Source organism: Brugia malayi (genome assembly GCF_000002995.4).
Source record: "Brugia malayi strain FR3 genome assembly, contig: Bm_v4_Chr1_scaffold_001, whole genome shotgun sequence".
In the NCBI taxonomy this organism is placed as follows: Eukaryota; Metazoa; Nematoda; class Chromadorea; order Rhabditida; family Onchocercidae; genus Brugia; species Brugia malayi.
In genome coordinates, this window is record NW_025062475.1 from 9,377,653 (window position 1) to 9,404,175 (window position 26,523).

General features: G+C 31.8%; 3 protein-coding genes across 3 annotated transcripts; 2 read left to right on the top strand and 1 right to left on the bottom strand.

Annotated features, from left to right (window-relative positions):
- Positions 1-5,951: 5,951 nt before the first annotated feature.
- Bma-dnj-24 (Uncharacterized protein) lies at positions 5,952-9,206 on the top strand (the record flags this gene model as incomplete). Its single annotated transcript, XM_001900609.1, has 7 exons — positions 5,952-6,076; positions 7,375-7,484; positions 7,898-8,040; positions 8,147-8,231; positions 8,318-8,393; positions 8,660-8,773; positions 9,107-9,206. The coding sequence occupies 7 exons, from the start codon at positions 5,952-5,954 to the stop codon at positions 9,204-9,206; spliced, it is 753 nt and encodes a 250-aa protein (XP_001900644.1).
- Positions 9,207-10,760: 1,554 nt separating this feature from the next.
- On the bottom strand, positions 10,761-13,757 carry Bm7336 (Uncharacterized protein; the record flags this gene model as incomplete). Its single annotated transcript, XM_043077277.1, has 8 exons — positions 10,761-10,928; positions 11,283-11,435; positions 11,608-11,740; positions 11,938-12,116; positions 12,374-12,487; positions 12,860-13,065; positions 13,240-13,435; positions 13,617-13,757. The coding sequence occupies 8 exons, from the start codon at positions 13,755-13,757 to the stop codon at positions 10,761-10,763; spliced, it is 1,290 nt and encodes a 429-aa protein (XP_042933211.1).
- Positions 13,758-18,961: 5,204 nt separating this feature from the next.
- On the top strand, positions 18,962-25,649 carry Bma-cutl-23 (Zona pellucida-like domain containing protein; the record flags this gene model as incomplete). The annotated part of the gene is made up of 15 exons (XM_043077278.1): positions 18,962-19,154; positions 20,047-20,209; positions 20,411-20,558; positions 20,881-21,060; positions 21,385-21,478; positions 21,775-21,919; positions 22,814-22,998; positions 23,089-23,294; positions 23,674-23,874; positions 24,108-24,185; positions 24,314-24,388; positions 24,498-24,681; positions 24,999-25,077; positions 25,163-25,349; positions 25,479-25,649. The coding sequence occupies 15 exons, from the start codon at positions 18,962-18,964 to the stop codon at positions 25,647-25,649; spliced, it is 2,289 nt and encodes a 762-aa protein (XP_042933212.1).
- Between the last annotated feature and the right edge of the window lie 874 nt (positions 25,650-26,523).

Consider the following 26,523-nt stretch of genomic DNA (forward strand, 5'->3'; position numbering starts at 1 on the left):
AAATTTTATTTATCTTAGTTATCGTTCACTGACACTGAGAATTGTTTTTAAAAAAAGATAGATGAAAGAACCAAAAAATGAATGTGATTAGAAGACAAAAACCAAACCTCTTTTACAGACTATTCTAACTCATTTCTTTTCCATCAGTTTTAATGTACTTTGATGTAAAATAAGAAATGATAATCTCGTAAAGCTCAGGCAGCTTCATGAAAAAAACTATTTTGGTCCTTTTCCCAAGAGATACCCATTTGAATTTGTATGTTTTTTTTGTGTGTGAGAAACTGGTGCTGCTAATTATTTGTTAATATCTCTCATGCATTTGCTTGGATTTAAATTGAGAACTATTTTAAATTAATTTGTTATTACTAACATGAATGAAATTGGCAATTAGCAGAGCAACACTTCGCTGATAGGTGAGAAGAAGTAGAACGATGATAGGCGACATTATTAATTTGGGCCATCCTTTCGTGTTCTTTTAAGTAATTAAATTTTTACATTGAACAGTGGACCAAATGATACCGATGACCTCTTGGAGCTGTCTCTTCTCGCATTATCCTATTTACTTAATGGTCGTGCTCATATACACCCTTTTATGTCTTCTCATCTCTTTTCAACAATTTCTTTTTAATTCTGCTTTTGATAGCTTTCTTGTTTATGTTCTTGAAGTAGCATTTTCAAAGTGCTAGATTTTTTTGGAAAGATTTTCTTTGGAAAGAAACATCCACTTAATCCCGTAAGGAATCCGAGCATCGTTAAGCGCAATGTTAACCCGCTTGCCTTAATCGCGAAAGTAATCTCTTCATTGCTTTATTTAATTCATCACCTAATCAAGTTACTAACTTTTGCAGAAGCTTCAAGAATATGTATCACCATGTTTGGATATTATCCACTTGTCGGATTATTTAAGCATTAGAATGGATTATTGAAGTAAATTTTGCTGTTAAAAAATTCATAATTAATATTAAGAAACTGTATTAAATTAATAACTGTCGATTAATTGCGTTTGGTTCTTGTGATTTTGAATGTTTAGTTTATTCAACTCTGCAAATACCGTAGTAGCGCAAAAATTTGATGATGCGTTTAGTTTTTCCATGTGTTCCGCCTTCCTTGGCCCTGTTAATGACACTTGTCACAAATTGTCGTTATATTCTTCTCTGACAGAGTTTGTCCTATTCCTTGGTGTTCATTTTTTACAAACATTTCCAAAAGGTCATTTCCTCTCTGTCTTTGCTCAGCAGTTTTACTGGAATTGAAGAACCATTTTGGCGGTAATTCATAGCAAGTAATAACAATTTTAGTCACTCTTCATCACATCATATGTTGTTGTTGTCCTTTTTATCAAACTCCTCATATATATTATTTATACATACAAATGCAACTTCAGATAATGCAGAAAGAGAACAGTCGACCTTTTTAAGGTTGACAGCTTATTAGGAGAGTGAATAAATGGATTGCCAGCAGTCGGTGAGATCGGAAGTACTCAAGCTATACGCTAGTCATCGATTAAATTGTTTTCATTTCTAATAACAGGTATCACAAGCAATTCAGTGCTGAGTGCAGGTGTAAAGTAATACTACTGCTACTGTATATTATTAGCGTTACCATGACTGTTATCGCTAATGTTGTTGTAATTGTTACTTATTAACCATTATGATTTCTTATTGCTATTTATTATATTGTTGCCATCACTAATAAAACATCTACGTACAGTTCACAATATTTTATGTTGAATCAGTTATTTTCCTAGTCCTTTTGGTATTGCATCATCTCCCATAATTAATTGACTTGAATTTTATCCCATCATATTCTTTTTCATTTTTCATTCCCTGTTGTAGTAACATCAAACAGTGCTAATGTTATGCTCTAGTTTCTTAACTTATCATTTTATATTTCGAAACTCCAAAATAAATCTCATCTTCACCTTGCATTCTTTTACTGGTTTAAGCACTATCACAGCAGCAAACAGTTTGATTGTTTGTATTAAACTGGTTTACACATTGCGTAATTTTGATGTCTTGTTAACTTTCTTTTTGTTTTGATATAATCTCTATTTATCGTTCTCTCCTATTGTGTCATTATTTCTTTTCGGTGGTTGCTCTTAACTATAACTATGTTTTATATAGCGTTTTTCAGATACTGTCCAAACTTTTAACTTATTAATTAATATTATTCTCCTGCATTTATCCCTTGTTTCGGTCTTGCGAAGTGATATTCTATTACGAATTTGAAGTATAATTTGTTCTTTACATTGATACCACCATTATTGAATAACTCGTTTTTCACTGCAATGAACCTTTTCTACCATTTGTCGGAAATAAATGTAGTAGATCGATATTACCACTGTATGAAATGGTATCAGTATTAAATGGAATTGTCAATGATCTCATAACTAATGTCATCACTCCTTTTTCATTTTAGTGTTTCTCGAACCGTTGTCAATATTCAGTCAAGGTACTCATATCATTCATCCTCCCTTCCCTGTATTTTATGCAATCCTACTCTCGAATATGCTCTTTTATCCTGTTGAATTACACTATTAGTGTATTATAATTTCCTTTCATGTCTGTTGCTCTCAAAAGTATATGATTTCAATGATTGATTTTGCTTACACCATAAAGATTTCATATGCATTAGTGTGCTAACCGTTTAAGTGTTATGTCATCTTTTTTATCCTCTCAAAATTATCATGAAGTTGCACTTCGTGTAACCTGTCCATGCTACAAACATAATTCTTCATTATTATTGCTATTCAGTCAATATTCTTTGGCTCTTTCTCTTTCCTTGGTATTGTATTCTGAGGACTAGAGACTGTTCCTATATTGATGAAGCGTAAGTAACATATCAACTTATTATTATTGGTCTCTATTACTTGTGGCTTTTTGTGTAATGTTAAACTTTTTTATTCCAGATTGTCATCTGTCATCTGTCAGCCAAGTCTGCGTATTTTTTCTGCCCTTACATGCTCGTGCTTACATTAATACATCCATCACTTCATTTTATTCTAACCTTTGTATTTATACTTCTTTCTAATAATTTCATCAAAATGCCACGACTTTTTTAATATCAAAATATGCTTCATTCATTAGTTATCCTTGTCTAAATTTTTATTATTTCGGGATATTTAAATTCCTTTCCCTATCTTATTTTACCTTACAGCAACACTTAGTCATTGCTTCCATGGTTGTGATGAAACATTGAGAATTTCAGTGCGAGCCTTTCTTTTCATTTTAGTATATTTTCCTATTACTAAATTTGGTTTAATAATTTTGTAGCCAAGTTGTTTCGTTATGATCAAGGTTCATATATTAATGTCGGTGTAATTGTTACATTTGACTTATGTTCCCATGATACATTTCCGGGATATCATATTCACATGTAAGGTGTTGTGTGCTCTGTATGTGTTTAATTTCCACCCCTATCTTTTTCACTCCTTTTCATGTTATGTTGATCCAAGCGACAGACGTAAAGAACGTTTGATATGGCAAGAAATCGTCAGTTTAACTTTCTTCTTTCTTGTCATATGTTGCTTATCTGGACAAAAACTAAAGACAAAACTTATCAAAACAGCAGGAAGAAATAATTTGAAAGTACGAACATAAAATATATATTAATGAAACAATAAAGCAATGAATCATTAAATACTATTTTCATCTAGGTTTAAAATTTAAGAAGGAAGAAAAATAAAGTCATATCTTTCTGAAATAGTTTTTCTAATTTAATAAACTGACAGTTTGAAACTAGGAATTGTAAATAAAAGGTTTCTTGCTTGCACACTTGCAAACTTCCCAGTTTTTGTTTCGTAGCGAATACCTTAGCAGTGGTCAATTTAAGCCAAGAATAATGGAAAAGAGAAGGCTAGATTAAATTTTATTACAAATAAAATTGATAAATTCTATTAAAAATAAAATACTGAGGGTACATTAGGTCCGGTGAAAATGATTTATAATGATCGATCTCCCTTGTTGGCCCTCTTCAACAAAGCACCAAAAAAAATATGTAAGATGCGCATAGCGGCAGCACAGCAGTCATAATAATAAGAATGTTGATATATTTCTCTTAATACAGTGCTACTACAACAACGCCATTGATCGCTGATCGTTGATGAGGATTCTATTAGAGCAGTGATAGTGTCAATCAATCGTGTTATTTGTCTGGATGATCTAAGGAATCATTACAGACAATCCAGACATTCATTTCACTGCTGGCTTATTTAAACCTCAGTTAAAAATAAAAGAGTCAACAAGTGCTCTCATCCTCCCCACTCATCCATTTTCTTCCTCATTTGTGTCTTTGCAGCTATCATTTTCAGAACACTTTCCAGCCATAATTTTCATCATTTCTTCTCCTTTATTTCCCTCTTACAACAACAACGACAACACTTATTGTACTTTTCCTTCTTTTGATCCAATTTAATAATCTGATTAGCATAAACAGCTAGAATAACCGAATAGAGAGTGTCTGAACTTGTATCAGCTCTAAAGCAGTACTTAACGTATTTCATACCAAAAAAGTTTGGAATTTTTAAATTGTAATATCTAATTGCTTCAGTACCAATTTACATCCCTAGGAAAGGCAAAATTTCAATTTTTCCACACCAGAAATTAGGAGTACATGCATTAAAAAAACTTTTATCTTACGAATGTCATGATGTGTTTGTCTTGTCTCTTGTCTCTTTAGTCTACAGAGCCTTCAGAATTTCTTATAACGCATCGAGAATTTAAAATCAAACTCTCTACTATTTAATTTTTCAGAATTTACTCGTAAACATTCCACACTTTTTTAAGCGAATTCTATCATCTCTTTTTTTTTTAGTAAAGTAGGATTATGCGTTTCTCCCTAATTTTCCCCTTGTAGGTTATTGATAGGAATATTGTATATCATTTATATCTCTTTTCATAATAAGACTTTTACATTTGAGTAAGACTGATTTTTCAAGGCATCAAACTAAATGCCATAGTCTTAGTGCTTAAGCTTCTCGAATGGAAATGTTTATTCCATTTGAATAGTCTTTCTGATAAGCTATGATATTAATTTCCGCTACATTTTCCATTTCCAGAAATGTAATTAACTTATCATTCATGCAAAAATTTTTATTTGAGTGGTAATGTCAAGTACGCCATTCAATTAAATTATCGATTTTCAGTAGTTGAAGAGTTCTATGGACGAAGAAAACATCGACGGAAAAAGTCCGAGCAACAGATAATGTTTAAGTAGACAAATGACATATTGCGTAACGTATCGAAGCGTTTTCATTTAAGTACAAATTATAACATTTCAGGTTTACCTTAATTTTTCTGTTATATTATCAAAAAGGCATGCGGCCAGAACGAAAATAAATTCTGAATGTTTGCCAAAGTTTGGCATAAATTTTTTCAGCTGATTCTGCAGTTATGTTAATTTTGCTTTATCTCAGAATTGAGGTAAGGCAAGTTGGCAGAAGGTATCATAAGTGGTAGTGGTGTTTGACGAAATATTATGACAAGTTTTCAACAATTTTCATCATTGATTGACACATCCCTTATGCTTAATTTTCAGTTTGTTTTTATTTGAACCATAGTTTATCATCACTTTATAGTTTTAATTTCATGGCAGATTTTTCTATTTATAACCCATAATTTTTTCATTTCATAACCATTTGATAGCGATACATGTCAGATATTCAAAATGTACATGTTCGACTAGGAACTTGGGGAAATTTCTTTTAAATTAGATATTAAAATTATTTGTCGAAATGTCATTAATAAGGAAATGGAATCTGTTTGGTACAGATGTTTTCTCTGTAACGACAAAGTCTGAATCATTCGTTCAGCGTTTTATTGTCTGCGCGATCCATGTGAAAAAGAAGTTGTTGCAGTATCATACTTGGAAGAGGAGACCAAAAAGTAGTTGCTGCAGTGCTGGACCAGTGATGGATTAGACGTATGTAGGGTTTTTGCTGCAAAAATAGCTTGATGGGTCTAGGCACAGGAGCAGCTCCGAATTCAGGCTCCCATGATGATTTGTATAATAGTTCCAGTTGTTTTTATAACGTTCTTGGAGTACCATGGAATGCTGACGATACTGCTATCCGAAAAGCGTATGTTTTATCTGTTATATTAGCTTTTTTCTCTATTTTTCCAGACAACTGTCTTTATAAATTAATTAGACTGGTTTACGGTAGCCGATACCCACATCAGGTTGAATTTTTTTTTGTTATTCAATCGGTTATTATCTAACGAAGTAATTTTACAAACTATGTTTAAAGAATTTGCATGCAGTTGCGCCACTGCTTTAAAACTGTCCGAGCTAGATTTTACCGATACTCATTATGGTAGGAATTTTTTCCTCTACTTTTTTCAAAGCAAGTAAGAAATGTTCGAAATTTCCAAATATTTCCAAATAAGTTATTATGATTTAGTTTGCATTCGGTGAAATTTTAGCACCATCTTGAAAGATTGTATTTAATGGTCAAATGATCTTCCTTCTTATATGCTGTACAAATAGTCTCATCCTTTATATTTTTCACTAACTTGCCAGTAAAAAATATTTTTTATACTCTAACTTCTCGGACAAAGAATTAGTTTCATGCTTTCTTGCTCTGTAATATTATTATTAGTTAAATAAACTTTATTTCTTGGTTGAATATTAAGTATATCTGGATGATTCATATGACATACCAACAACTATAAGCAAAGTAACTGTGAGAAGAGATGATGCGAAAGAGATGAAAGGAAGAAAAAGGTGAAAATTGAAATAAGCTTTTAAAATTGAAAGTTTTCGAAACATTTTTCATCACTACTTTTTATGTTTTTTTTTTTTTTTTTTTATTTTATTTTATTTATGTTTTCGGGAATTCACCAGCTTGGTAAGAGAAATGAGAATTCGTTATTTCAAGTTTCGACAATACAAAGGCTGCACTTCAGCTTAAGTTTTATTGAACAAACTTAAATGATCCAATTTATTAATGTTTTTTGGTTACATTCACAATTAGCAATATCAGGTTGATAACAGCAGCTGTAATTCCTACTGCAGCAGATAATGGGTAAGCAAGACATTTTTGACCTTGGAGGGTCAAAATATCCATCATCAAAATTTATGAAAAAGATGAAATTTCTATGAGCATTTGATCAATACAGCATTATATTATAAGCATTGTTTTGGATTTTAGTGGATTCTGAGCTTAAATTCTACTTCAAATTTCAATTACAAAGCATATATTTGTTAATAAGTTCAACTGAATTGAACTGTTTCTTAAATATGCATATAAAGTTCAGGAATAAAAAGAGAACTAAGATTGCGTTGGTAGACTTGTTTAAACTACTTGAAGGGAAATTGGTGTACTAGTGACAGTATGTTTTAAATTTAGAAAAAAATGAAATCGAGTATCTATTATAGGTACCGTAAATTAGCATTACAATGGCATCCTGACAAAAATCCGAGCAATAATGAAGTTGCAGAACAAAAATTCAAGCGTATAACTCAAGCATATGAAGTATTATCAGATCGTAAGTTTCCCTAAATGATATAAAAATTAAAGAGTAAGAAAAAAAAATACATAAATAGATTACAACTGTTAAAGTTTAAAGCAATCAGAACGGATATATAGCAAAGTAAATTTTACTAATTAGCTGTTTACTGCACTACTACTGTCTTTGTCTTACTCTTTTGATTTTCTTCAATATTTTAAAACGATCATAGGCGATCTAATGAGCAGATTCATTGAAATGGTCAACATCGTGAATTTTTTTTAGGAGGTTCGGTATGGACTGCTGTCCTGTTTTAGTTATGTCATCTACAGTAACAAATGACACTATATTTAACATTCACTCAGTCCTAACATCCTTGAACTTTTGTCCCTCTGTTACCTTTATAAACTCCTATGGTAATGATCATATATTTTCTGTGATCCATTTTACAGCAAAAAAGCGCAACTCGTATGATCGCTTACGTTTGACTGATTCACAGCGTCACAATAGGCAGTCACATAATGTTTTTCATCATCGATTTCGCTCACCTTTCGATATCTTCCAGGAATTTTTTAGCCAAAAAGACCTGTTTGATGTAAGCTTCATTAATTTGTTGTCTTGAATTGTCGGTTATAACTTTCATTTCGAATTCTTTTGTGAACATCTTTTTCCTCAGTTGTAACGGTGCAATGATATTTCAGGATTTCATGGTAGATGGCAAATCTTTTTCACCGTTCTTTTTTCGAAATAGATCCGACAGCGTTGATTCATTTTACAGGAGAGCGGGTTCGTTAACTTTTTTATAAGTCTAATTTCTGTTAAACTGCAACGAATTTCAATTTTTTAGGAGTCGTTATTTAGAAATTTTTCAGGAAGTCATGAAAAACGATTTAACAACAGTGCCTTTTCTGGTGATAAAAATAATGAACTTATCAATGAAAATGACTGGTTAATAAACTTCTTATAAAATTTCTGTTTTAAATATGAGATATGACAGCTCATTTTTTCTTCACCTACATCAGAGATCTTTTTGTCGGAATTAGGTTTAACATTAGTCTTTAAATCGTCTATTATTGATATCACTTTAAATATTTAAAGTCTTAAACGTCTAAAATACTTAAGCGTAAGTGACAACTAATGAACTTTTTTTAGGCAGCTGTTTAGGATTAGTGTTTTCAAAAATGAACCGAATTTTTTTCAACTTCAGCTTTCAGTAGTTTTTCATCAGTAATACAGTTCTCATCTGCTGAGCCAGGAAAGAATGCCTCCAGTCGTAAAACAACAACAAGTACGAAAATAATTGATGGAGTCAAAATTGTTACCAAAAGGTTACCTTCCTAATTTTTTCCTAATTTCTGAAAACCTCAAATTCACTCTTATCATACGAACCTTGCAGGATTTGACTGCTACTTTAGAGGACATTTTTAATTTGTGCACTTTGATCTGACCATATCATTTGCATAGGAGTTTGATCACATCTTTTCATTTAGCAATTCCGCTCTCTGACATTTATGTTCGTGTTTTACAGATATGAAACCAAATGTATCTCTTTTAGTTGTGTTGCTCAATTGCATCCAAAATAATCAGAACAGTACCGTTATCAATTGACGTTTTCATTGATCTTTTTGAGTTTTAATTAATTTAATAATGTCAAATTGCAGGGTAGAAGCAGAAGGTAAAGAAACCATTGAAGTGATTGAAAATGGTGTGCTGAAATCACGGGTCATCAATAAGTATCCTGTTGGGGAAGTCACCGCTTAGTGCCATTTTTTAGAGAGGAACTTTTTTAAATAATATTCTTAGTTTAAAATACAATATTTTTAATTGTTTTTCAAAATAGCTAATTCATTTTTCTTCTGTTTATCGGATCTTACCGATTTCAATCCGATAAAGAAGACTGTAATAGCGGTATCTTGAATTATCCTTTGATTTATTGATCCCTTTGAACTTTATACTCACAACTTTCATGTCTTTTGTCTTTTTATAATGTTGCCATTCTACGTATTTTTATTCCGTTATTTTGCTCACAGAGTTCGATTAAATTTTTGGTAAAATGTAAGTTATTGTAATGGATTGGAAGAAATAACATAGTATCGTAATTCATCAATTAAGTTTTCATATAAAGAAAAATATTTCTGAAAAACATTATTGAAATTTGCAACATATCCCATTTGATGATGGCATTTATTTGATATTCAATTCGTCGTCCACTAAATGCTCTTTTTCTTAGCGTGAATTACATTCAATAGTTCACTCTTGAATTCTCATCTACAGTTTGAATTTTTCGTTAGTGTGTGTGTGTGTGTGTGTGTGTGTGTGTGTGTGTGTGTGTGTGTGTGTGTGTGTGTGTGTGTGTGTGTGTGTGTGTGTGTGTGTGTGTGTGTGTGTGTGTGTGTGTGTGTGTGTGTGTGTGACACTATACAGCACAAATAATGGTTTTGTAAGTTCTAGGGATTATAGTCCCAGACTCTGGAAATGCATATTATTGCTTCTGGAATTCTTTATTGTTACAGCTCTTTTCTCACAGTTTAGGTGATTAGCTAAATAGTAGATCTAGTGCTGCATCGATATAAATATCGATGAAAATACATTTTTATTTTCATTCTCTCTCTTGTTTTGCTAATTTTATTACTGGCCAATGTTACTTCCAAACATTGTAAACCTGCCAATTTATGATCATTGCCATTTTCTCGGTCAGTTGCTTTTAAACTTTCTTCATTCTACTTATCTTACTTTACTGTAAATATGTACTCGAGTGGGAATTCGTTTGATGATTGTCAAACTTTTGAAAGTTAAAAAAATTAATGAATTTATTTTACTGTTATTCATTACTTTCTAATTTTGTATTTTGCAAGAGATTTTTTTTAATCCGCCAGTTTAAATCAAACTTTAAAATCATATTTGTCATTATTCACACTGTTTAGCCGCGTCATCATAAATTACCTATTTTTTAAACTGATTTCTTATTGGTTGCATTTGTGTAATTATCAGACGGAATAAATTTGAAGCAATCTCGAGTTCCACAATACGTTAATATTTTAGGAATTGATTTTTCGCCTCTTATAGCTAATGGTCATTATCATCTATTGATCTGAACTGTTTTTTTGAACCGGTCGTCTCTCACCAAATTTCAAAATACAGAAATAAATGGCAATTGTATTAGTAAGCGCTTAACTTCGAGGGAGTAAGGTAAACACCTATTTTTTTTTTTTTAATTTTTATAACCCATATATAATTATGGAACAAATAAACACTGTAAATATTCTTGTGACGATAATAACTAAAAATTGGCAGGATTGTTTAGTGTAACTGTAATTAGCAACACCTTCGGTTACCAAATTCAACTGGTTTCACTCGAAATGCTCGATTCCAATCATCATTAGGTGGGTGGCGACGAAAACGCCGTGAAACAAGAACTAGTGGTCGTTTCACCATCTCTGCTGGTGACTCCTTCATCATTAAAGCTAATCGTAAATTCCAAATCTAAAATGTAGTATAGCCTTAATGATATATTAGCTTTAGTACTTTGATGAGTCTTATGCCACTTCATTTTTAATATAATAAAACAGTTTATATTATATAATCTCTCTTTATTTTTTGCCTGTTATTCCCTTCTGATAAATCATTTCTGAGGTTAGCATAATTTTTCATTTTCCTAAGCTTTTTGAATAATATTAATGTTAAGGTTCATAACAATGTAAAGATTTTGTCTCAACTACTCTCAGATTTAAGTAGTTTGAGGTAACTATTTCATAGAAACTGTTAGAAAGATGAAAAGTTGGTTTTGTTTGGTTAGCTCACTATACTAAAATATAATAAAAGATGTGATATATAAACCTGGCCTCTTAATACCCGCAACTGGCTGTACTTTAAAAAGCGATTCACATCACGGTCATACTTGAATAAGGTAGTAATATCATCGCATAAGCTTTGCACGAATTGTGGTGTTAGCAATTGGAGTAGAAATGTTCGTAATTCTTCATTCCACGGCTATAAATCAGACAAAACTGATCGTTTCATATTGTTGACATAAAATTGGATCAGTCACTATTACTATCAGCAATAGCAATAACAATATTGAATCAAAAAGCTCCTCATTAATGTTCATGCAAAGTTAACTCCTTTCATTTAGACTATCACAAACACTTAAGAAGATTCTAACATGATTAGCCCAAGACAATTGTGCCCAAGCAAATGGAAATTGTCGTAAACGACTGGATGTCTCGGGATGTTTCACTGGAAATGCCAATCCATTATCGATAGCAGCAAGTTCCAATACTTTTCCTGGTTCATATCTGCTTAAGTAATTATTTATATCATTTAAACAACAATTATTTTCTCAAAAAATGAAAGTGAAAAGATATAAAAGAACTTCAAGGAAAGAATTCTGAAAAAGCTTTTTCGAAATTCTTTTTAGCATCTTATGTTTTTGTAGTATTACTGAGAGCAAAAAGGATGTGACCATGGCGTTTAGGCATTATTCAAATCATACTTAATGAGCCAGTTCTCCATATGGCGATCTGTATTGCGAATAACATAATCAAGAATGCACAGTTTCTGAAATAGATATTTGAATCGTTCAACTTCCGCCGCTGTCAATGGACATAATCCACCGCCCTTGTTCCACCGCGGTATAATATTGGAGGCATTTACATATCCATTCAGGAATAGCTGCAATGCGATAAACTTTTCAATCTATAAATAAATCAATTTCATCTTTTAAATCACTAAATACAATACCTCCTTTCCATTTGCTGAGTTTAATTTCACGGAAGTCTTTGAATGAGCAAACATTTGTTTGCGGTCGCACTCGTCTAACAATTTTTAGAATTCATTCGATTAACAAACGAATCAGTATAGGCAAGAAGCACTGGTTAACAGGAAAGTATTTCCAATATCATGGAAAATCATGAGTGAAATTGATATACTTGATAACTGCCATCTTTTCCCTTTGGTCCTTTGCTTTTAGCGCTTGATCCATTTTTGTAATAGAATGCAGGTGAAGCAAGTTTTACAACTCGTGTTTTCGGTACTATATGAAGCTGTAACATTTTTCACTGCAGTTATTAAATTATTAACCAGTTCAAAATAAAAAATTCGTTGACAAATCAGTCTTTATAGCGAGATCCGTAATGAGGAAGTCGTTACGATCTTATGACCGGTGAAACTGTCTCAAACGATGTACAAATTACTGTGAGAGAGATTATCAAATAAATGGAAAGTTCATTCGCGAGTATTGCAGTTCTGATCAGTAATGATTACGTTGTTTTTGATGTCGTCTACTAAATAAATACAAAAACGAACAATATGTGAATGTATCCGGGAGATTGCTCCAAAAACAATTATAAGGATTTTCGGAAACTCTTCCTGAATGAGCAACAAAATCATGTTTAAAATAAAACACTAAAAATTACTTGGAATTTCTCATCAACAAGAGAAGCAGCAGTTTCTGATATATAACCATTGTTTGGTATAAGACATGCTCTTCCAAAACAGCAAAAACAAAGCATACGCTGAAAATACTTCGGCCATTTAGGATTTTGTGGTGCAAATGGTTCCTCGTCTTTCGGTTTAAATACTGCTATGTTTTGATAATTGATATCACGTACAAAATATGATCCTGAAATGGAAACATGATCTCTGTGATAAACTTGAACTTATTAAGCCATTTCTGGATAGTACTAGCACTAAGATTTTGAAGTTTTGGAACTTCATCAAGTCACGGTATGAATCAAAGAACATTTTAGAAAACTATAAGAGAATTATAAAGTGGAACAGTTTTCAAGACTTTTACCGGAACTTCCAGCTGCAATTCGTATTGGTTGTATGCCAGCTTCGATAGCTTCCAGAGCTCGTTTCAAATTCTGATTAAAGTCATCATCATTCAGTATTTCTTGATGTGAAGATGCCACATAAGCATTCAGTTTACGTTGCCATGCCGAATCTGGATGCGTTGATGTTGACGGTAGCGAAACCGATTGAGAACTTTCCTGAGCATTATCATTCAGAAGTCGTTCAGTCTAATCCGGAATATTTCAGACCCGCAAGCAATTATAAATGTTTTTGAGTAACAGTTTAGATTAATTGAAGGATGTTTGAATTTAAACATCTTAAATAATGGCTGCCATTTTAAATTATTTAATGATGGTAGTTTGTGAAAACGAATATCACCATAGCACAGTTTTCCTCTGATTTGCTTGTGAAGCCAGTGCGGGATAACGAAACCGACTGATCACTTATTCTTAGATTTTGTTTTAAATCGATGCAAACATTTAGCGGTACTGTTTGTAATTGCCGGTGATCTACTGTCATTAGTTACCACTCTACAAGAACATCGATATCTTTTGTGGGAAACTATCGAATGGTAGCACTCTGCTGAAATACAATCACGAATGGTAGTACTTTTCGCCAGCACCTCAACAAGACCAGCAAACAGTACATTCTCACATGAAATGTAAGAATTTAAAAAAAACGTTAAAAAAGAAGTTGAAAAAGGAAAATTTTGAAAGAAACGTTAAAGAAAAGATTTGACTTAAAAAAAAGACTTTTACGTTAAAAAAGAAATATTTTGAAAGACGTCAAATTCTGGAAAGCTCTCTCTCTCAAAAAAAAAAAAGACTTGAAAGTATTTCTAAACGAATTTCTCATTGGCTAAGCATAAACATGATGTCTAGTGTCGCCTTAACCGAAGGATGCAATTGTAATTTTATCTGCCTGATAAAGAGGTCATCCATGAAAAAGTAACTGATATTGCGACTTAGTAATCAAATGATTTCAACCGTTAAGCACATATCAAATATATAATAATTAAATCGATTAAGGATAAAATAACGCTCACAATAAAATTATTAACAAACAGTGCAACTATTTTGTATGAAATTCACTTTTATATTTGCTGAACAAAGAGAAAAGAATCATACAATACGAAAAATGAAAAAAAGGATGCGATCAGACTTTAAAGATTAAGACTAAGATATGAATATTAATTTGCTGATTGATTGTCATTTCAATTTTGAAATATAGCAATTTTCTATCACAGTACAATCAATTATACCAGAAGAATTATTCTAAATCTAAATTTTCAAAAAATACAATGTTTTCTTTCCAATTCGAAAGCGTTGTTTAAAATTTATCATTTCCTTTACCAGATATGGAGTTTTTGTCACCATATCTGATTTGAAGCATTGATTTCAGCTATCAAAGTCGAAGTTTGTTCTGGAAATTTGAATGGACAAAATTTTAAATTTTGTTAAGGGATATTTTTCTAAATGAAACTAATCAGGAACTATCGATTTAGAGATTTTTTTATTGAAACAATGACATTCCTGATGTGAGTCGAAATGAAAAAGATATCTAAATATTATTTTGTCTTCTCTACAAACACCCTTGCTATTATTGCTGCTGTGTTAGATAGATAAAATTGAAGTTAAGAAACGCGGAATGAACTGCTATAAATGAACAAATCTAGTTCAGTGTTTTTTTTTTTTTTATTCTTGTTGTTATCATTCAATAAATAACTAGTTTCTTTTTTTTAAACAAATCAAATCTGGAAGATAATCCGGTTTTGCTGTGACTTTTTAGAAAAAATCTACTCAATATAAGATTGAAAAACTGGATTTGAAAAAAACAGTAGAAAACGAAGGAAAAAAGTTGTCGCAGAAGTATGATCATCTGAAACCGCGAACAAGAAGTAAACGAAAGAGAAGATTATTATTTTACATATTATAATAATTTCTATTCATTTAGTGGTAGTTTACTGTGCTAAAAATACTTTCAAATAATGATTATTTTATTTTCTTCTTTTTATGTGCATTTAAAACCTTTTACATTTTCCTGCTCTCTTTTTTCAAATCGATAATTTTTCTGTGATAATTTATGTTTTGGGTGAGATTTTTGGTGTGATAGATGGAGTGAAAGTAATACTAAGAATATCAATCACATAAGAATGGATTTCGTTTTTTTACAAAAAAAAAGTTATAAATTTGATTTCAACAATGTGTAACTGAGGAGTTGATATTTTGCAAACTCGAAATAGAAAACTTTGTTTAATAACCATTCGGATATTGCGTTGTTTGTAAAGAAGTGCCAAAAGAAAGGTGATATATGATCTTGTGACAATAACTTTTATGAATTTACTTATAAGAGCGAAAGCAATGTTTCATGATCTTATCGATAAGTGAGGCTGATAAACAGAAATGAATTAGAACAGTTTGGGAGAAAAAAGCCAACAAGTAAAATGTGAAATATGTGATAGCTATCAGTATTGATTGAATGATTAAAGAAAAATGAGATCAATATTCTCCGTTTTTACTTCTAAGCACATTATTCCTTCGGGATGGTTTCTATAACCAGAAAGAAATTCACTTCTTTTATTTTACAATGCTCTTTCATTTCGATTTTTGATGCTTCATCTTTTAAAATTTCCGGATTCTCACTGGTAAGTATTCTTGTTCAAAAACTGGAAAATGTAAATAGCATTGAAAGCAGCTAGCTGAATGTTATAATGGTATGCCGACGAGGTATTTCGCATCCTAAGAACTCCTCTTCGGGACATTTTTACTAAGATAGATGACATTGTGAAGTAGGCGGAATAGGTAGAACGAAGCGGGGCGGAGTTCGGTGGTAAGGGCGCCAGAAAAATTCAGATGCGTGATAAACAAATATATAAGAGGAAATATATATATTGCTTTTTTCGCCTCATGCAATTAACCAATTTCATTACACAACTGCGAATACATATACAGATATATCCTTCGTCCTACCGTCCGTTCCTTTCCGCAAATTTCATCTATTTTTATTCCTGTAAAGCGCATTACTCCTCCGCTCGTGTGTTTCTGTAGTGCCTGAAAGTGTTTGGTTCCGAAGTAAGGGATGCAATAAAGGAGGAGCAAATTAATTTTCTCTTATGTTCCTTCTATCTGACTATTGAAGTCACGAAGGAAACTATTTTGCTGATTCTTGCATTCCTAATTAGGACCAATTTACAAGGTTTCAAAACATTAGTTAACAACTGGATTAGACTTTACACTTAGAACTTAAATGATACTTCGGATGAAGTTCTGGCATGATTGCCTTCATATCATTCTGTTCACCTTTATATTATTTTCTGGATTTCTATCCCATATCACTTTATGATTTTTTGCTTTTGCTTAATCGAATCGATTAGAGGTATATAAGAACTTTCGAGATTTTAAATTAATCCTAATTATATTTTATATTTTCTCACAAATATCTCTTATTTATTGGCATGCTTAGAAATGGTATTGGTAAATTTTTTGTCTGTAATGCTATACGTTAGTAAACGGAATCAGACCAAAAATTTTTTGACATGTGAGATTCTAATTAACAATTCAAACATCTATCTAGTAGGGGCTGACAAGATCATAGTTAAAAACTAAAACTAAAAAAGCATAAAACAGGATCCATTGCAATTCTCGAAGTAGTGAACAAGTAAGTTTGTCAGTCGATACAAGAATACTTTCCAAATTTATGACAGTTTGTTTCATTTCGAATTATCAAGTATTTATCTAATTTCGGTAGTGTACAAATAAATTTTTCTATCTATTCACAAATTGGTTATTGATAGCAATTAGTCATTTAATATATTAATAATCTATTTCGCTCATTTAATGTGACTGCCTGACATTCGCGAAGTAATTATTGTTCAGGATAATTTCGTAAAATAACTAAATCAGGAAAATAATCACCAGTGAGCCTTATTCTAAGAAAGAAACTTATTCATCATTGACAGTACAAAAAATTGTTTGTCATCAGCAATGAATGGGTTTCTTGATGCCTTTGGAAAAGTGAAACTCACATAATTATTCACAATATTTCGATCAACACCCATGCGTCGGTCACTTACCCATACTAGTACTTTTTTTCCAAATTATTTCTTTGAAACAATTTTAATCAAATTATTACAATAACAATTCATCAAGTTTCAACCGTACAACTCTCTCATCTGCCCAAGTTTTACAAAGTAATCACACACATAAGTAAGAAGAAAAAGTGATATCAATTTGCACCGCTTCAGATATTTACCTCTACTTATCTCTGCTTATCTGTTCGCTCTCCTCGAATTTTGTCCGTTGCAAATTTTAGATTCGAAAAGATCAAAATGAATTCAAAGAAAAATCTAAGGAAGTAGTACAGTCATCCATATCATCGATTAAATAACTTGTTGAAATATTGTTTTTTTTTTTTCTTCAGGATCTTTTTTTTATCCTATGACTTCATTTTCTTTTTTCAATCAATAACTCTTCCATTTTAATGTGTCATTACTGAATAACAAAATCATTCCATTTTTGAATTACATAATCTAGGAAATGGTCAGTGTGACATATTAATATACGAAGGTTTAAGCTTCTTGCTAATATCTGAGGACAGCAATGTGGAGAAAGCAATGACGAAACTTTTCCGAGAGACATAGCAATAATATTGCGCATTTTCTAACTTTTTATGCAATCTTTAGACTACCAGTATCTTCAGCCTTTCCTTCGTTCTCTTAAAAACTATGAAAGCTTTAGAGTAATAGTGATATCTGTCACTTCAAGTATGCTAAGTTCATGGTCACGCTAAGGAAAGATGTGAAGTCATTAGGACTACCCAACTTGTACGGCAAAGATACTTACGTATATGAGTTATAAACAAAATTTAATTGAATCTAAGTATGATTAATTTTTACTGGAAAACTTCTAGCACTGGAAAAGATCTTCATTGAGAAGTAATTATATCTAAACACCCGATACATTAGAGAATAATATCACAAGAATAACTTTTTTACTAAAAAGGCCATTTTTTGCACTGCTATAAGTTTGCTTTAGGCAACCAGAATTACTTGACTTATTGTTGAAAAAGAATGTCGATCGACAAAGAAAAGTGAAGTAAAGGTGCAATTGGAAGTGTTAAAACTATCATGCAATAAGAATACAACGATGGTTCATTCTAACGATATATCTGAATCTTTTATTGCAGATGTACAATTACGAATTGTTTCATCTCTTTGCGCCCATACTGCATAATAATGATTGGCTCTGTTGTTTTCTTTCTTGGCTATGAACAAAAAATTGGTTTGGCTTAGGATAGCAGTGAATGAGTTAGTCGATTTACAGCATCCACTAGCTGAATGACTTGCTATATCATCCCCTAAAAGACGAAAGTGGAATGCTTCCTTTACTGAGACTTCTGTCAACAAGAATGACTCGTGGGCTGCTACTTGTTGTGTTTCATGAATCAAAACAACCAGTTATCTATTCACATGAAGACATTAATGACCGCCCTAAATTTTCACTGATCAATCAAGTTCCAATCCTATTAAGCAATCTAAAGAAAAATAAATAACTTTCACTGATTAGAACCGAAAAAAGCGCTATTTTTGTAAACAAAAGTGAGAAGGAAATATGTTTTGAAATTTAGAAGTAAACAAAGGATTTTATGCTACACAATTTCCTTCTTACATTTCTTTCCATTCGTTGCGCCTGATGTCTTTATCGATTCTGTATAATTCTAACAACATGGTGCGCAGTTTGCATGAGCTGGTGATTCATTGGTCATCCAAATGCATGGATTTTATAGCAGTCATCCAAATGAATAAAGTCCAGCTGATATTGCTGTTTTATCAGCTCACAGTTATCACTACTTCAATCAAAGTGATCAACAATGGCTTAGCACCACCTGAAATTGTCCACTCACCCATAAGAACCAAACGTTCGTTTTCTAATTTTTCAATTAGGACAGTAATTTCAAAGAAAATAAGTCGACAAGGAAGATTAAAGGATATTTGTCTTGATAAATAATAACAATTAAAGGTTCAACGAATTACAGGTATCATACAATAAGATGTTAATTGTTTCACATTAGCAAGTAATTAATTTAAGCTCATAAGTACAAAAATAAATCAGTTTGATAAATTTGTATCGACTTGATGATATTATTCTACTCCTTTGATCTAAACAAACTAATTTGGAGTGTTTAATTTCAATGGAACTAAAAAGGCATTTAATTCTTTCTATTATTGCTCCAAATTACAATAATTATTACTTGCAAGAGTATGAGAGCGGCACTTTTTGAAGATGTTAGAAAAACAGCCAACGGCATTTGAGATTCTAAATTGTGTGAATGTGCTATCGTAAAAACGAATAGATGTGGAACTAGTTTTTGATATAATTAAACACTGAATGAAATGACACCGTTATTCACCGATAACTGATATTACTGCAAGAGAAATTGCTAAAAAATTAATACATTAATACAAAATATAACATTAAGGTTAGCTGTAATATCATTCAAGGAGATAGCCTAAAAGGTAGATTTCAGGCTTAGGGCTTAGTTTATAAAAGTTATTCAATAAAGAAAAGAATGAATAAGGAGAAGACATAGATTTATTTTGTATATTTCTTTTATGATTCACTGCCGTTCATCAGTCTTTAGGAAAATTTAAGAAAATTGAGTGAGAAGAAAATTGCTGATGATAACAGTGAGCTCTTAACAGAAGAGATCAACATTCAACGAGAAGTAGCTGTTGATGCAGAATTGAATTCTTTACTCTTTTCTGGACATCATAAATTTTACCATTGATTTAATCAATTTGAATATGCAGCTCGATGTATTGTCAAAGCAGAACCGCTGGATTTGGTATTTATGCTAGACAGTTCAGGTTCGCTGAAGAACAAATTTCAAGACGAAATTGATATCATTCGCCGGATCGTCAATCATGTTACTATCGGAGAACCAGCTACACGGGTCATGCTTATACAATTCAGGTCTTTTCACTAGTTATAATATTTGGATCTTAGAAGTTTACTGCTCAATTAATCTGTATTCTTATTTATTGCTTTTTTACAGGGAAATATTGCAGAAGTATTAGAAAATTTAAAGTCAGATTTTAAGCTTCAAAATTTCTAGAAGTTTTCAAAAGTTTGGTCAAGATGAGAAGCTAAGAAATTTTGCAAAATATTTTTTAGTGGTGTTCAACATTTGGAGTTTAATTTCAAGAAATTCAAGGATCGCGAAGATATTCTTGGTGCTTTAGATGTATTGAGGCATGTATCAGGCATAACACGATTGGGTGATGCATTTGAATACACTCTTAGTATGCTGAATGAAGAAAATGTAATATGCATAGTTTAAAAATCTTTCCTTAACTTTTACTTAGACCAGTATCTCGTATTTTCATTACTTTTGATTTTAAAAGGAACGGAAAATTTTGAGAAAAAAAAAATTGGGCAAATATCTTTGGCAGTAATGCTCAAATAACAAACCAGCGCTATATATGCTTTAATTGGCTGACATTTAATTTAGGTCTAATACTTATTATCTTGACTTTTTGATTTCTAAATATAATCGATGACTATATCGTATTAATTGCATCCTATTTCTATATTATTATCTTATTTGTAAGGAAATTTGAAAAAAGTTCACTGTAAAATTTAAGGGAATGAGGCCTTCGGATATACCGAAGATAATATATTTATTATCGGATGGTCGAACGCATGACTATCCTAAAGATACGGAAATGGCAGATCTATTGAGACAACAAATTGACAATGTTGACATTTACGCTTATGGAACTGGTGAATACGTTGCTATGAATGAATTGCTTGCTATTACCAAGGTATAGGATATCAACTCAATAGGCATATCTATTTAACTTCTTCCTGTATCGTTTATGAATGTTAACTGTTTTTACAACTGTTTTTTACAACATGAAATAGTGTATTAAGTAAAGTATCAAAATATTCCATTTCTATAAATAATTCTAAGTTGGAAATTAGATTAGATCTATTAAGTAAAAATTATAAATAAATTAATAAACAGCACAATAATTGTAGAATAAAAGCAGTTTATGAATAAAATCTCCGTTTCAGCTTTTGCATTAAAAAAGTAACTTTTTAATTTTTTAAGAAACAATTTCAAGATTTTCTGCTATTTCTTGCAGGATCCAAAGAAAATTGTGACAAATCAAAACTTGGATGATTTAGAACCAATGTTTGATCGCTGGAGAGGTACTGAAGTTTGCGAGAAATTACCTGGTATGTCGCTAGTATAACATATAAGCACCTCTGATTAATCTAATTTTAAATATTTATTAGAAAAGAAAGGGAAAAGTAGTACTAGTTTCGAACAAACTACATCCAAAATTTATGAATAATTAAACTTCATAGTCTCACCAAGTGGTATCGATATTTATCAGAAATCAGTATTTAAGTATAGTTCTACTGATTTTAGACTGTATTCACTCACGTTTCTAAAAAGTGCAAATAATTTCAAAGATCATATAGATGGAAAAATCATCATGTAATTATTTAAATTAAATAATATATTTAAGTTTGTGTCCGTGGATCTGATAAACCTCTTGACTTAATTCTGATCATTGACTCTTCCGAATCCGTTGCTCACCTTTTTGATGAACAAATCAGATTTGCAGTTGAACGGATCGTTCGAAACATTAATGTACATCCAGATGCTGTAAGGTAATTCTTTTTTACTGTTCTCTCCCAATGGTAGGGTATCCGTACTTACTAGGATAAGTATTTAAGTATAATTCAACTTATTCTGGTATCATCCTTTTGTCTTTATCCTACTTGAATGAAAAAGATGATGATAAGGTATACGTCTCGTGCATTTCATTGAGGAATTTGCTGTACAATTGATGTTACCCGGATTCCAGACATGGGATGACATGAGCCGGGTAGGTAGGTTATGTGACACATTTTCATCCTCTCCTACATATCGATTTATTGAAGTAGTTGATCGCTTGAAGAATCACTCAGTAATGAAATATTTTATTACATTGTGGTAAACAAATCACACCAACCATCACCGATTATTTGCTTCAAAATTATTCAATTTTTATTAGAATTTCATTTTTGCAAGAGAATAATAATTGAAAAAAGATGTCATCGCGGAGTTTCACTACCAGAAATGTTGTTTTTGATAGCAAACAGCAAAGCGGGGAGAGTTACACAGCGCTTGACAACAGAACGTAGTAAAGCATTCAGAGACATTTACTTGTGATTCGATGTGACACACAACTGCTTGTTTGTTTGCACCCTGTCGAATATTCTTCCGGTGAAATAGTCTGATGCCATTCAGCAATAAATACAAAACAACCTGTCTAGACAGTGTTTTAAGCTTTTCTCATTACCGCTTATCAACTCCTCAAAATTCCATCTTCAAACTTGCTTGTACTTTTGAAATGTTGACAACATTTAACACAGAAGATTATTTTTATTTTTCTCGTACTAAATTTAAAATATCGATGATTGCTTCATTCCAACAAAAGAAAATTTAACGCATAAAATTAGTGAAATTTAACTTGATTTATAACAAAAATAATCGGACTGAACTAGAATAAATTTTTGCAGGTTAGCTTTGATTACTTATTCTGGACAAGCGTATATCCATTTCAAGTTTAACGATCCACAAATTGGTAATAATACATCGGTAATAAGACATTTAAATGGGTTGAAATCAATTAAAGGTACCACATCGACACATATCGCTTTACATCAAGCTTACAAACTGTTAACGGATACTGATAATGAAAATGGTGCGACTTTTTTCTTTTGCTTTTCTGAAATTTATATTTTTCAAATAAATTGAAGAAAGCGATAATGAAAACACGTGCAAGTTATTCTAGGAGTACGTGAAGGAGTCAAAAAGATGATTATCATATTCACAGATGGTCACTCGCAACGTTCACCTCAGGATATGGCGTTACGTCTTAAAGATAAAGGCGTGGAAATTTTTGCGATAACGTTGACTCCAGCACCATATGCAGATGAAGGCGAATTACTAAGCATCACACAGAACACAGATCACATTTTTACGCCCGTTAATTTAAAGGTTCTGATAACAACGTATAAATGTAATTTTAATGCATGCAGTGTTCTTAAGTGTACTGTGAATTAACGAAATTCTTATTTTTCTAATTCTTAAATAACTAACCAAATGGAATTCAGGTGAACTTGCGTGAGAACTAACAGATTACTTAAATTAGGGAAAATAAAAGAAATAAAAGAGCGTTCAGCAGTAAAACTATTTAGTGAGGAATGTCAGACTTACGTATTAGGCCATCACATTCAACATAACATTTAATCATCTTGCATAATAATTGTTCAAATTTTTTTTGTATTTTATTCCAAACATTTACTGACTGAAGTCGGAATAAGCTATGGAACGGATCGCCTTCTGCATGTACACCCAAAGACATCGTCTGTTTCAGGATTTCGAAATCAAATTTCTCCCATATATTGGTTTCGGCTGTATTGGTTTAGATCTGGGACTTGATCCGGAACCAAGGATTCGTGGCGCTACTGATATCAGCTGTGACGGAGGTTCCCTTACATTCACCGTCCGAACACAACGGCCAATGACAGGCCTTATGTACGCACAGCAGTATCACGATGATATGAAATGTGTTAAGGCAAGTCATTTCATTCAATTGATGAATCAGTCTTCTATGTTGTTTGCTTCAAATGATGGATTCTTTGTACAACCGATTTCGGAATAGAAATTCTGCGATTTGGAATACCGTAAAAATGCGAAAATAATCAAGCACATGCTGTACTCATCTGCTACGAATTTAAGTTTGAATTTCAAAAAATTTAGATTTGAATTATTAATTAATGTGCTCATTAAATGATTTGTTTTTTGCAGATAACCGATGGCTCATCTAGGGAAATCTCGATCACATTTTACGAGGGCACATGTGGCCTTATTAAAACACCAGCTACAGTATATTTCCTTTTTCTTGTTACCACTGAAATACTCAAATTTTTTTCATAGACAGATTCCTAATCTTTTCAAAAAAAAAAATGATTTTTAATTTTTTTGGGATATTTTTGTTCATTTTTTATTTATAGCGACATGTTGGTTATGTTTTTAATATTACTGTCATATTGCAATTCCATCCGGTTATCATGACAAGAGCTGATCAGGTAATTTGCATTGTTTCAATATAGTTTTATTTATTTGAATTACCTAGTATGAACCATTGTGATAATTGCAAATTCCAGTTATTTTGACAATGATTTATGAAAATTATAGGGTTTGAGTATATCCTGCTTCCACCAACAACCACTTCCACCTCAAGAAGTAGGTCGTTCATCAATTAAAAAGCTTAGTGATACCGAATGCACATATCGACTTCATCGATTTGCGCCTGATCAATGCGTTTCTTTGGATGCTAAAGTTGGTGAATCGTTATATCATAGATGGGAATGTGATAGTCGTAAGTTCATACTAAATTCAAATCTTAAGAATTGCTAGCATATTCAAAAATTAGTAGTCTTAATATAAATTATGCAATTGCAATGTAGTCAGCAGTTAGTTCTTGCTAACCGCAGAAAAGAACTGTTTAATATTAATTTAATATTAAACTGCTGTAAGATAGGAGGAAAATTCGTTCTAGCAAGAGAGAGCAATGTCATGACATTATATCATATCTGTGAGATCAGACGTGAACTGTTAAGATTGTCTTTTTGGTTACATCATTAAAATCGCTTGAAACTTTTTTCCATCTCTTAAATAAATTTCAGTTTATTTCAGCGTCAAATTATCACTACTTGATACATGACTGCTTTGTTAAATCAGAAACAAAAAATGTACTGATTGTGGATTCCAACGGGTAAGCACCGATGGAGAGTTTCAGTTGTCTATCATTTAAACAAAGCATGAAATACACTGAAGTACTACTACCATCTTTTTTTCAGATGTGAAGTAGACCCACATTTCCTGGAAACTCCTGATTACACGAAATTTTCTAAGAATTGGAAAAATGATGCGTATGTTTTCAAAGAGATGAGTGTATTCAAATTCCCTGGAGACGGGAATGTTGTCTTTCAATGTCAAATATCACTGTGTGATATGGAAAGCGATGATGCATGCAAGGCTATGATTGTTAGTTCTCTTTTTTGATTTCATAAGATCTTTTCCAAATTTTAAAAAGGGAAAATTATAAGTTTATTCATATTCTCATCTGAGCATTGTACTGTTTTCTATTTACTTCATTTAATGTATTTTTTGAAGCCTCCACGCTGCTCGCATAATTCGACGTTAAGGCTGAAACGTGAAATGCAAGCCAAGATAAAACCAGGATTCGCAATAACATTTAATGTGGAGACCCGAACATTGAATGTTTTGGAAAATGAATCAACTCGGCCAGCTACTCCTATCAAGTATTGCGATGTGAGAGTATAAGCTGTACTCCAGTGAATCTCCGATCAATGAATCCTAGCTCCAAATCCATCAAATAAGTGACAGATGCCTCATCGAAAGATACTTTTTAGAATAATTAAAAAATTTCAAGCCTCAGGACGAATAATGCTGGTACTGCTTTCATTCATCTGAATCCTGAGACTTTTCAAAAAATTTATAACTTTTAAATGAAAAGTTGTTATTAACGTCATATCAAAAATATATTCATTTGTTTTTCATATAGCGGGTATTTACTTCATGTATAAAACATTGTTTTTCTCATGTATTAAGATATTTGATATCATTCCGATATTCTAAGAGTATGTAAAGGTAGGAAGTAAAGGTAGGAAAATTTGTTCATCTAATCGCTTCCGATCACATATGCTGAAATAATTAATTTTCTATATAGCAGGACTGCTGCTATATAGAAAATTAGTGACTGACTAATGCATCTTCGATTAATAATGATAACGAATATTTTTTGTATTCTGGACACATACATGTAAATATTAGCAGGGACCTCATCAGTTGCAACGTCCCTTTAAAAGGTCATAAATACTTTGAATAAAATTCAGTCTTGTTTAAAATTCTGAGAACTTTGACTCCTAAAGCAATATTTTCATGTAATGAATTATTTTGAATGTATTACTTTTCTTGATTAATTTCTTGTATTACTGCCTTCAGGCAATACTTGAAATAATCTGCGCATGAACGTCATGTGCTTATAGCATCAGGCAGCAAACACGCATGTATTTAGTGCAAAAAATGAATAAACGACTAGAAATCAAGCTGATTTATTTCTTCCGAAAATACAGGTGCATTCAGAAGTACTATGCAGATGATTTAAAATTCCTGAGCGTGCTCAAGATAAAATAAA